Source organism: Apus apus, chromosome 1 (genome assembly GCF_020740795.1).
Source record: "Apus apus isolate bApuApu2 chromosome 1, bApuApu2.pri.cur, whole genome shotgun sequence".
In the NCBI taxonomy this organism is placed as follows: Eukaryota; Metazoa; Chordata; class Aves; order Apodiformes; family Apodidae; genus Apus; species Apus apus.
Window position 1 is genome coordinate 124,745,455 of NC_067282.1, and position 12,832 is coordinate 124,758,286.

Genomic DNA, 12,832 nt, shown 5'->3' on the forward strand with positions numbered 1-12,832 from the left:
GGAAGATAGAAATCCAGAGATCACAGTCCAAGGAACAGCAATCTTTAATGTTAATCATTAATTTGTTCAAAGAAAGAGGCACATTGGTATTGGTAAAGACCTCACCAGACTGGTAATACTGGCAAACCTTCCCCTTCTTCATAATTAGAGATGATACTGAGCTGTAAAGTTAGCTATTAAAGATGAGAAAGCTATCTCTTCATAAAATTGGATACATTCAGATAATCTCTTAAGATTGACCATGTACAGACATATTTTCACTCCTATATACTTCCCTGTGACTTTTCACATCTTGGCACTTGGAACTGATGGAACAGGTCCCACCCATTTTTCACCTGCAAAACAAACCAGCACAACAGAGAAAGTTTAAATTTAATACATAGAAGTGATGGTCCAGTCACATTTCTGCAGTAGGATGACTGTTCCTGCTCTTATTTTCAAGGGGATGGTATACAAATTTATTTTTATCTCTCTCCTGCTTTTCATGCTTTAGCCAGCTCCAAAAATCCTTCACTGTCTGGTCACAACTGAAACTGTACAGAAAATTTATCTTCCTCTGTCACAGATGAGAGATTCTGCAGGTCTGGGGCACTCCACATGATGAAACCAATTATTTTAGGACTCCTTTTCTGAGGGGCTGGGGGTAAGGAAGAGATGTGGAACTCAGAGAAAAAGAGAATATTTATTGAAGCCCTTGGAGTTGAGACTAGAAACCAGACAATAACATTCCAAGTAGGATTACTATCATAGTGGGTTTGGTTTTGGGTATTCATCTTCCTCACTTTCATTTTCATCAAGAATCTTTTTATAGAATCAGAAACCAATCCAGAAAATAAAATAAACCTTAAAAAAATCCCTCCTGTTTAAGCCTATGACTAATTTTAATTTACATTAATTAAGATTTTCTGCTGAAATTTTCCAACAAATAGATCAGACCTGTGCATAACTTTCTAGTGACAAACTCCCCCAGGTGCCAAATCTTGAGAGCAATAGTCAGATGCCCCCTAACTCATGTAAAAGCAGGTGACTAAATTTTACTAGTTATCACAAACTATTCCATTTATCTTAAAAATTTAAAATTCTTTTTCTATTAATAGAAAAATGAAAAGGAGGATGATCGACATAGGAATTTCTGTTATAAAGCTGTGTAGTTAAGTATTTAAATGTTATGGATCAGGGAGTTGTGATAATGTGATTATTATTAGGAAGGAACAGGTATAAAATGAAAAAGTTAAAACTACAAAAAAAAAAAAAAAAAAAAGCAGTATCAGCCATAGTGTTAATCTTATCCAAAATCTAATGCCCAGTACCAAAAGGTTAAATATGAACATTTTGAGAACTAAAAGAGTTTCAGCAGTAAGTGCAGTATAGCATGTGTAGCACAAAGCCTTGAAACATATCAAGAGAGAATGGTGAACTGAAATTACTTCATGTTTGGAAAAGGACTACATCTTTGGTCACTCTGAGTGTACTGAGATACATTCTAGTCAGCAGTTTCATCCAATGAGAAGTATATCCAACATTATTTAATATTTGAAAGATACTGGGAGTGTTTTATTTTACTGTATTGCATATTTTATTAAAAGAGGGTGAAAGCATGAAACCAGAAGTCATGTTAGATACACTCACCTATAATGCTGCCTAGCAGCTCTACACGATCAGAGCCAAAAAAGAGATGAGGTTCCCCATTATAATGTGCCACAACAGCAGGCATCCCAAATGCCTATTGACGCCATAGATGAAAACAAAGAATGTTATAATAAGAGAAAATTTTCCTAACATATGGTCAATCTTCAAGAATAAAAAGCAAAAAGTTTGGCTTTATTTCATTCCTTTCTTTTCAGCATCTTCATTCTTAAACATGAGTCTAACGGAGCCATCACAAAGTAGGGAACTCTGCAGAGCCTGTATATTCCTTTTGAAGGAGCAAAAAAAGCAACCTGATAAATCCACAGTTATATGTCAACTATCTCTTAGTACTGGTCCTGTAGCTCCCCATCCTTGCAGTCCAGCTGGAATGAGCTGAATGTGTCAACCTTGTTTTCCCAGATGACAATGCAATAAACTAACCCACAACAGTGAGTTAGCTTTCACGTGTTCAGAAACCAAAGACCATCAAAGAGAGATGGTCTATGTGGTGCTTTCTAATCATCCCCTTCATTGCTCTGCAGTATTCTTAATAGGGAAGGAATGCTTAGCTGTGATGCTACATGGCATTGGGAGCATCTCACCCCGTATTTTATTGCTTCCGTTGTTGTCTCTCTCAGTCGGTTCTTCACTGCAGGGGATGAAATCATTTCAAGTAGCTTCTGGGTGACCTCCGATGACAGCCCAGCTTGTCTTGCAACCTGAGAAGAGATAATATAATTAAGAGTACTCTGATATTAAATATTCCAGTTCCTACTATGGTCAGTGTTGTCACTCAAGGTCTATTACCCAAAAAATTTACAAAACACCCTTGAAGCACTTCTGGCATCATTGTCATGCTGCATGTCCAACCCATTCATGATTTATTGACTCTCAGATACAAAGCAAAAGGAATATTTTCTCAAATCTGGACTTTTCAGGAGTTCAGAAACAGAGAAAAAGGAAAGGAAGGGAAGGGAAGGAAGGCACAAGCAGATGTGTCCATGAAGGGCAGGTCCTGCTTGATGAACCTAATCTTCTTCTATGAGAAGGTGACCCATTTAGTGGATGAGGGGAAGTCTGTGGATGTAGTCTACCTGGACTTCAGTGAAGTCTTCAACACTTTCTCACAGCATTCTCCTGGAGAAACTGGCTATATACAGCTTAGGCCAGTGTACTCTTCACTGAGTGAAAAATCAGCTGGCTGGCTGGGCCCAAAGAGTTGTGGGTAAGGGGAGTTAAATACAGCTGGTAGTGGGTCACAGCTGGTGTTCCCCAGGAATCAGTGTTGAGGCCAGTTCTGTTTAATATCAATGATCTAGATGTGGGGATTGAGTGCTCCCTCAACTCTTAGCAGATTGACACCTAGTTGGGCAGAAGCGTTTATCTGCCTAAGGGAGTAGAAAGGCTCTACAGAGGGATCAAAATAGGCTGGATGGATGGACTAAGGCCTACTGTATGAGGTTTAACAAGGTTAAGTGTCTGGTCCTGTACTTGGGTCACAACAACCCCATGCAGCGCTGCAGGTGTGGGGCAGAGGGGCTAGAAAGCTGCCAAGAGGAAAAGGACCTGGGGGTGCTGGTTGACAGCTAGCTGAATATAAGCCAACAGTGTGTCAAACAGCATCCTGGCCTGCATCACGAATAGCGTGGCCAGCAGGAATGGGGCAGGGATTGTAGCCCTGTACTTGGCACTGGTGAAACCACACCCTGAGTAGTGTGTCCAGTTTTGGGCACCTCAATACAGGCTGGAGCGGGTCCAAACAAGGGCAACCAACCTGGAGAAAAGTCTGAGAAACAACCCTTATGAGGAGTGGCTAAGAGAACTGGGAGTGTTTAGTCTAAAGAGAAGGCTGAGGGGAAACCTCATTGCTCTCTAGAACTACCTGAAAGGAGCTTGTAACAAGGTGGGGGTTGGTCTCTTCTCCCTAGGAACAAGCGACAGGATGAAGAAATGGCCTCAAGTTGCACCAGAGAAGGCTTCCATTGCATATTAGGAAAAAAAAATGACACCAAAAGGGTTGTCAGGCACTGGGACAGGCTGCCTAGGGAAGTGGTGGAGACATCATCCCTGGAGGTATTTAAAATTAGAGTTGTAGATGTGGTGCTTAGGGGCCATGGTTTAGTGGTGGACTTGGCTGTGCCAGGTTAAGGGTTGGACTTTTCCAGCCAAAACAATTCTATGATTCTACTTTCACTACTGTTAATAAAACAGTACTAACAAATAATTCATTGTTCATCTTGGGTATCTAACCACATGAATTAAGATAAAAGGATATTCTAGTTCTCAATATTATTCTAAGCATGACGATAAAAAACTCCAAACGGAGCTGCTAAGGAAATTAAATCCCATTTTTTCTAGCTGAAATTTTTTAAAACTCCAAATGACCATTTGACTAAGCTGTCCTCATGTATATTCAGATCCAAGCCACCAGTAAGATTTAATATCAGAGATGCAGAAGCACCAACAAAAAGGAAACACTTACAGCCACTATACTGTCCGGCTCACTGATATCTTCATGCTGATAAAAGAATAAAACAAGTAATTCAGTACTTAAGAACAAAAGCTCATCTCTGGACTTGAAAGCAATTTTTCTAAGAAATCAGAAATAAAAATCAATACTAGTTGCTGGAGAAACTTTCTCAAAGACAGTTTTAAGTCACCTAATGTAGGAATGTACTAAGTGCTTTCTTGTATAAACTACTGATCCACTCAGCCCATAGGACTCACCATACATACCTAAAAGGTGGAAAATTAAGCTGACAATAAGCAATTTTTTTTTAATTCTAATGGCTCCTGAACCACCATGACATACATGTTTCCTGCTATGACTTTACATTAGAAGATATTTCCTTTCTCATGCTCAAATTCCACATTGAGACAGGAAGGAGACAGAGAAAGGATCAAGAAGTTGGCTTCGTAAGATACTGACCTGTGACCAAAAACGTGTCCAGAACTCTCTAGATACGGTTTCCAGGTGTCGTGGTTGTGTCATATCAATGGCTGTGAGGAAACGCATGGCCCCAAGAGTGCCTGGTATTAGTGGGAGACAGAGAAACATGAAGAAACAAGGCAAGGGATCAGGAATGGAATCAGGGATCCACAGGATCAAGGAATGGGATCAGGAATCAGATATGGTCTGTAGAAGTGCTACTTAAGAGTATGATCTTCTCAGTAACAGTCCCCAAGCAGCAAAGCTTATGCTGATTCACAGTATCTTCCATGCTAATGTCATTCACAAGCATATTTCTCCAGAGGTTCCTTTTACGGTTAAAAATGCACAAACTTTATCTTGCTTACAGATGTAGGAAGAGGCTGTGGACAGGGAATTAATCTCCACCTTGACACCTCACTGTTAAGGAGAACTTTAACCAGAAGTGCTAGAGTTGAAAGATACCAGCTAAGTAAAGACTCTTACTTACTTGTACCAAAGATACGTTTGAAGTCATCTCCTGAAACTTGTATAGGTACTTGGTAGTATTTTGCCATCCTTTTCATATCCTTCAGCATGTATTCTCCACGCTTTGGCAACATTGCTGGGGGCTTGTTACCTTTCAGGGAGAAGTTCCATTATGAATATTAAAACTCTATTATAGTAGCACTGGGCAAAAGAAAACTGGACAAATTAGACCTCATGCATACATGTGCCTAAGGACGAGTTTAATTTCATATTGGCTTCCTGAAACACACACAGCTTTTTAAAGATAATGCTAAGATTTAAACATAATTTATTTTGGTTTTGCACAGAGCAATCCTTTAAGTTAGCAGAACCAGTTTTAACCAAAGTACAAATGTCCATCAGGGATTTATATTGATTCCAATCAGACTTTTAAGCTAAACAACTACTAATGCATGGGTAATGAAATGTAGAGACTTCTTAATGCTACGATTTATGAGTTATAAAACTCAGTGATTAACTTGTTCTAGTAAGGCCACAAGTACTACTTTACGGCATACTGGGACCCATCATGTATGTTACAAACTACAAGCATTCCACAAATTAATTCAGGTTTGAATTCAACACAAAACTTTTAGAAAAACACTCCATATCAAAGTATTAATAGGGCCACTTGGTTGGGGTCTGAGCAACCTGATCTAGTGGGGTCTGGATCTAGATGATCTTTAAGGTCCTTTCTAAGCCAAACCACTCTATGATTATGATCCTATTTTAGAACTGACAAACTTTGGCATAGACTGTCTGTCCCACAAACAGTATAACCGTCTGGGTCTGTGTAGTTGTGATGGTATGACATTCCTCATGGCTGATTTCTCAGTCACTACTGAGCTCCACGACCCTGCGGTTAATTTGCTACTGGTGCATAAACTTAGTTTAAAGCTGGCTCTGTGGGCTCTGCACTCACCAAGAGCTTGCCTGCTAGTGTCCTACCAGTGAAGGAGGCATTTCCTTACAGAGCTAATTTCCCTGCACTGCCTACCCGTTTCTTGCATTATGCCACCAAGGAAAGCTGGACGAAAGCGCAGATCAATATTCCAGATGTGCCGATACCGACAGAGCACCTGCAATACAAAAAAGGAGAGATGTATTAACAGCTGGAGATGTCTGTAGAGCTGTGTGTAGCTAGGACATAAGCTAAGGCATGAAATAAGGCAATAGAGATTAATCCTTTTCTATTTTAGTAGTGCTAGGCCTAAAATCCTTTTCCGGAGGCTGCCGGAGAACTTTGAACCCAGAGCAACAGGAGCGCATTGGTATGATGCCTACACGAGCCTAAGCAGGGGTAAGTAAGTAACAGACCAGTCAAGATGATGAGTGCACGCTCACCCTAACACCAAACCAAAAACCATCCCTAAGCCAAAACGCACAGAGGTAACCCCCAAGTAAGCACAGGCCACGCTGCCACCCGGACACGCCTCCGGAGCGCCCTGCGCATTCCGCGCCTGAGAGGGAGCCCAGAATACACCCCACGAGCGTGACTGCATCCAACCGAGAGGTAAGGGGGGTGGGCGCTGCGGCAGCAGGGCGGCAAGGCGCGGCGGCTGGGCCGGACGAGCTGTCCTTCTGGCAGCTCCTGAAGGACGAGGCGGCGACAGCGCCCGGGCTCGGCCGGCCCGGCGCCAGCAGCCGCGGCACCGCGGGACACCCGCCGCTGAGGGCCCGGGAACCACCTCCCGCTGCCTGCTCTCCCCCTCACCTCAAACCCCAGCCAGGAGTAAGGGGACACCACGTCGTAAAAAAGTTCCACCACCGTCCGCCCCATGCTCGCCCCGTCCCGGCCTCTGACGCCAGCAGCCCGCGCCCTCCCGGCGGCCGGCGGGACGGGGGCGGGGAGAGCGGCCCGCCCCGCTCGGGGCTCCGTCCGGCCCCTGCCCCGCCGGGCGCTCCTGCCGCCGGGAGCCGCCCTGTGCTGTCTGCTTGGGAGGGAGGAAGAGGAGGGGCGGGACACGGGGCCTTGGCAGGGAGCTGGGAGGGAGCGCTGGTAGAGAAGAAAAAAAACAGATTGGAGAAAGCCAGTGGCATCCTGGCCTGTATTAGCGATGGTGTGACCAGCAGCAGCAGAGAGGGGGTTGTCCCCCTGTCCCCAGCACTGGTGAGGCCAGACCTGGAGTGTTGTGTCCAGTTTTGGGCACCTCAGTTCAAGAGAGATCTCGAGGTGCTGGAGCGAGTACAGAGGAGGGCAAGGAAGCTGGTGAAGGGCCTAGAGAATAAATCTGATGAAGAACGCTTGAAGGAGCTGGGAATGTTTAGTTTGGGGAAGAGGAGGCTGAGGGGAGACCTCATCAGTCTCTACAACTGCCTGAAAGGTCATTGTAGAGAGGTTTGTGCTGGTCTCTGCTCACAGGTAATTACTGTGAGAAACGTTTGTCGCGCCAATGAACAGGCCCACACGGATCCTTCAGCGAAGCACAGTTTATTTACATCCTTGCAAGAATGGGTGACCTAAGCAAGTAGGCACACCTATAGCAAGGTGAATAACGGTTTATATTCCCTGTTCCCGACGCAAAATTCCCTCTCCTGTTTCCCCACTGGCTGAGTACTCCAGGGTTTACAGCCTATCCGACGCTTCTAATTATCCTATAAGTTTCCCGCCCCTGTTTACACGTTCCATTTTAGCAGTTTACTTTTTACCTTTTAAGGTAAAATTTTGACCTTTCTTGCCCCCTTGGCTGTCTTCCCAATTAACAATCTACTGGTGTCATCCTGCCCTGAAGAGCAACATAGAAGTAGCTTTGTTTGGCCTTATCTTGGGCCATAAATCCTTCTCCATGTTCAGATCCCCCAGATGGAGCCCAATTAAGTCCCTCAGTTTCTTGGCCCATAAACCACTCCAGGTGTCACTGGAATGTGTAGATATCTCTCAAACAAACAATTATATTCCTAACACTAAAATATACCTCAAACTATATATTCCTATATGTGGTCCTAATATAAATGTGATAAATGTGGTCAAACAAACTATATGTTCCTAACACTAAAATATATATATGTGAACCAAACCAAACACTACATTTCTAACACTAGAATGCAAAATCAACACTACCATTCATTTCTAACAATTACCAACAGAACAAGAGGGAATGGCTTCAAGCTGCAACAGGGCAGGTTTAGACTGTACAGTAGGAAAAGTGTTTCCACAGAAAGAGTGGTTAGACACTGGAATAGGCTGCCCAGGGAGGTGGTTGAGTCACTGTCCCTGGAGGTGTTTAAGGGTCTTTTGGATGTGGTGCTGGTGGAGATGGTTTAGGGGAGAACTTTGTAGAGTAGGGATGATGGTTGGACTTGGTGATCCCAAGGGGCTTTTCCAGCCTGCATAGTTCTGTGGTTCTATGATTTTCCTGGGCTTAATTAAGCTCTTGGATAGGCATCTCCCACCAGATTTTCTAGGTTTCCAGCCACTCAGGAGCTCTGAAAATGGCCCTGTTCCTCTTCAGAAGTTAGAACACGAATGCGTCTAACTTTAGACAATAGATACAAATGTTGAGGTTATAACAGTTTCCATCATAAAGCTATGGTTGCTGACAAATATTACATCTTAGAAAAATAAGATGTTCATTATAGATCAACTGTCTTTATGTTAATGGTTCATCTATGAAACTATATTGATTGATCATTATATATCTACCCTTGGAAAAGAAATGTGCTGTTTCACATGTAGTTCCAAAATGACATTTTAAGGATGGACTAACATTAATAGCTATAATCAATGTAATAGAAATATTTTTCTAAATTATTTTGAGTGTTTCTAGGAATTTCATCCTGTGTTGGGTTGATGTAGTGGGGTTTTGGTAGCATGGGATGGGGGGCCCAGGGGTGGGTCCTGTGAGAAGCTGCTGGAAGGTCCCCCTTGGCTCCAAAATCCGGCCCCAGCAGCAATGGAGGCACCTCTGCCATTAACAAGTTCCAGAAGGGGAAAGGAGCTGCTGTGAGACCTCAGGGCAGAGGAGAGGGGAGGTGAGAGCAAGGCTGGAGCAGGTACCAAGGTGGGTGAGGAAGGAGGGGAAGAGGTGCCTGAGCAGTTTCCCCTGCATCCCGTGGTGAGATGGCAGCTGTCCTCCTGCAGCCTTTGGAGGAGCACGGTGGAGTAGAGGTGGACCTGCAGCTGTGGAGGACCCCAGGCCAGGGGAGATGACTGTCCCTGAAGTAGGCCATGATTCTGTGGGAAGCCTATGCTGGAGCAGTCTGTTTCTGATGGACTGCACCTCATGGGAGGGACTCATGTCAGAGAGGTTCATGAAGGACTCTTTTCCCTGGGAGGGACGAAGGTGTGGCAGAAAACAATGGGTGATGAACTGACCATGAACCCATTCCTGTCCCCCTGTGCTGCCGGGGGGAGGAGGTAGAGAAATCTGCAACAATGTATTTTGGACCCTGGAAGAAGGGAGGGGTTGGGATGAGATACTTCAGCTCTGTTTTTTGTTTTCTATCTGTCCTGTTTTGATTCAATTACATTTATTTTTTCCTCAAGTTGAGTCTGTTTTGCCAGAGTGAGTGAACCCTCCCTTGTCTTTGCCTCAGCCCGTGAGCCTGGAGTTGGATTTTCTTCTCCTCATCCCATAGTGGGGGTAGGGGTGAGCAAGCAGATGTGTGGTTCTTTGATGCTGGCTGGGTCTGAACCACGACACATCTGCTTGGCTTATTCTATTCAGTTCTTTATTCCCGAGGTTTAGTGTTCCCTCGGAAAAGCCAAACAGGTTTAAAATTACTACTCATATTACATATACGTATTTATGAGAAAGAAATTGGCTGAGACAGTCAGACTGGCTACCTTTGAGTGGAGCATAAGATGTTCCTCTTTGTATTAAAGATGTTTGAGTCAGCTCTTCTCTAAGATCACTTAAACCATTTAGTGCTGTCTGTCTGTGCATTATGTCTGTAAGGTAAAGAAATTGAATGCAAACAGAAAGAAGGAAGCAGAAAAAAGGACTCTATTTGTCCTCTAATTTATTACTTGTTATGTGATAGCACTGAGAGACCTTGCTAGAAATCCAGGTAGAGTCAAGACAACTGTCTTTATATGTAGATGTTAGGGCTAGCAATTGTCCTGTTAGAAATAATTGCAGAGTATAATTTAAGATCAGAAATTTAAGATCACAAATGACTTATCCTTTATTAACAAACTAAGTTTGGAGTTCTTTAAAGAAGGCAAGCTTATTAAAAAGTGGTGTGAAAAGTTGTATGCATGAGAATACATCAGCTTTGATAAAGAGAATGTCCTCTAAATAACAAATACTGCTACTTTGAGTTGACACTTAAATATGAAAGCAATCTACTGTGGAGTGTTTATTCTCTCTTTGCATCTTGTTTCTTTTAAGGACAGATGAAGATGAGACACCCAGGCACTCTCACACTGAGAGCTTTCCTTAGAGACCCACTCAATGTACCCTCTCTCAAGTGCCCTCACCTACTCACGAGCTCATTTGTCTGGGTCTTCACTAGCAATCACACACTTACGTGCAAGCCTGCACTGGGACATGTGGCTTGAGTCCATTTGCTGCTGCATTCAGACCCACATACACACACATGGACACAGAGTAGAGAGCCCTGACCCAGAAAAGAGTTAGGAAATACTTTAATAAGAGGATAGGTGCAAGACATGGCCTTGCCCACTGGAGCACTGAGTTGAAACCCCTCCTGTGCAATCGTGTGTTTTTGTTCTGTACTTGATTTTTTCATAATTTTTAAAGATTAGTTTGTTATTAGCTCAGCCTTAGCCTGATTCTCATGGTTTTCATACTGCTCATTAGCCAATATTGTTTCTGATTCAATAATTTGAAGTGATCTTTTACTTATAGGAGGTTTTATACATACTTCTGTAAGCATCTGTTTTCATCCGAGTAGAAATTTTGCCTGATAGATCTTATACTAAGCCACTTGTTACAGTTTTAGTGACCCTGGCATGGTGTTGGGCACATATAAGAGGAACTAGAGGGCCCTGAAACACCTGAGAATTTCAGAACAGGGAGAGGCCAGTATTCTCCCCCCCCTTCCGGCCATGCTCTATAAAAGCCAGGAGAACTGGAAGCTTAGCCCCTTTTCCTCCTGCACCTTCTTCCTTGTGGCTGCTTCTGCTCAGAGACTCTTCAGTTTGCCACATGCTCTCCAGAATCCAACTCCATTGGGTGCTGTGAGGAGCCATGGACCCCTTTCCTGAATTGGCCTTGCTCAGAGCTCCATCCAACCTTGAACACTTCCAGGGATGGGGCACCCACGACTTCCCTGGGCAACCTGTTCCAGTGTCTCACCATCCTCACACTAAAGAATTTCTTCCTAATGTCCAACCTAAATCTCCCCTCTTCCAGTACCCCTTGTCCTATCACTACAAGTCCTTGTAAAAAGTCCCTCCCCAGCTTTCCTGTAGCCCCTTCAGATACTGGGAGGCTGCTATAAGGTCTCCCTGGAGCCTTCTCTTCTCCAGACTGAACAACCCCAACTCTCTCAGCCTGTCTTCATAGCAGAGGTGCTCCAGCCCTCTGGTCATCTTTGTGGCTCTCCTCTGACTCACTCCAACATCTCCATGTCCTTCTACTACTGGGGACTCCAGACCTGGACACAGTACTCCAGATGGAGTCTCACAAGAGCTGAGTAGAAGGGGAGAATCACGTCCCTTGACCTGCTGGCCACACTTATTTTGATGCAGCCCAGGACATGGTTAGCTTTCTGGGCTGCAAGTGCACATTGCTGGCGCATGTTGAGCTTCTCCTTCACCGTCACTCCCGAGTCCTTCTCCTCAGGTCTGCATGCAATGCATTCTCCACTTAGCGTGTATTTGTGTTTGGAATCGCTCTCTGGGTGGCATGTGTACAAATGAGAGTTGCATTTAGACTATGGTGACTCAGGTATTTCTTTTAGACACATCATTACACTGGCATGCTCGAGGCAAATTCTCAACAGTCTGTGTCTCCGTTACATTTATCTTCTGATCCAAAAGGCCATATCTATGTTGAAATTTCAGACCTTTTTGTTTTGAGATATTTAGTTAAACTGAATAAGGCTCATAAAAAGTTCCTCCACATTATTGAATAAATTAGCAGCTTTTTTGGGGGAGAGGTAGTTCCTACTGGAAGGGTTGGGCTCAGATTTAGAGGGATAAATCAAGGCCAAAATAAATTACAGAATTCAAGGACGGCTTTTTGTTTCAAGACCTGAAAGAAATTTCATTAGGAGCCAAGACAACAATACTTCACCTTTTCCATCAACATGCAGACTTTTCAGTCTGCCTTCATATGATTAGAAGAAATTACATGACAGACACCTCTAGGTATGACTACCACTTGCCATCTTAATTAAGAAATTAAACTTTCTCTTACTGTGTTATTGGTATGACTTTAGGAGACAGTAAGTCATGGTATAGAGGGAGAAAAGAGTTTTTCCCTCCAAACAAATGTGTGATTCACTGGTACATCATTCAAATGCCAGACCTGCTTCTAAAGTGAGGACAAGAATAGTTTCTTACAAATCTCACAAGTCACTATCCAGAAAATTAATTATAGTCCTTACATTCTATGTGACAAGCAAAAGATGAAACAGAACTTTTGATTTTTTTTTTTTTTTGCAGTTCAGTCCACATTCCTAATAATGTAAAAAAATCTTGCCAGTGTATCTGGGAGAAGTATAAATTTGAAGAGAAATCTTTAAACAGGTTTTAATAAGAAAATATCAATCAAAGTTGAAAATCTAACTCAGCAGAAAAAAAAAATTACAATGAAAATATTTAGAAATAAAAAGCAAAAACTATTCAGGCAGTCT

The 12,832-nt window shown here is 43.2% G+C and overlaps 2 protein-coding genes across 2 annotated transcripts in view; one reads left to right on the top strand and one right to left on the bottom strand.

Moving 5' to 3' along the window:
* The window catches only part of LOC127395860 (rap1 GTPase-activating protein 1-like), a 49,772-nt gene extending 43,483 nt beyond the window's left edge, over positions 1-6,289 (top strand). The window contains exon 23 of the mRNA XM_051643331.1: positions 6,265-6,289. Coding sequence (XP_051499291.1) covers positions 6,265-6,267 — 3 coding nt within the window. The 3' untranslated portion in view covers positions 6,268-6,289. The remainder of the gene's footprint in view (positions 1-6,264) is intronic.
* Positions 27-6,968, bottom strand: GSTK1 (glutathione S-transferase kappa 1). The gene is made up of 8 exons (XM_051643694.1): positions 6,780-6,968; positions 6,063-6,144; positions 5,049-5,177; positions 4,559-4,659; positions 4,112-4,147; positions 2,232-2,348; positions 1,630-1,723; positions 27-335 (listed from the first exon to the last, which is right to left on the bottom strand). The coding sequence occupies exons 1-8, from the start codon at positions 6,843-6,845 to the stop codon at positions 286-288; spliced, it is 675 nt and encodes a 224-aa protein (XP_051499654.1). The 5' UTR covers positions 6,846-6,968; the 3' UTR covers positions 27-285.
* Positions 6,969-12,832: the final 5,864 nt, after the last annotated feature.

Coding starts and splice junctions, on each gene's coding strand:
- GSTK1 (XM_051643694.1), bottom strand. CDS start 6,845: ATGGGGCGGACGGTGGTGGAACTTTTTTACGACGTGGTGTCCCCTTAC. Junction 6,145..6,779: donor ACTCCTGGCTGGGGTTTGAG/GTGAGGGGGAGA, acceptor TTTGTATTGCAG/GTGCTCTGTCGGTATCGGCA. Junction 4,660..5,048: donor CAAACGTATCTTTGGTACAA/GTAAGTAAGAGT, acceptor CACTAATACCAG/GCACTCTTGGGGCCATGCGT.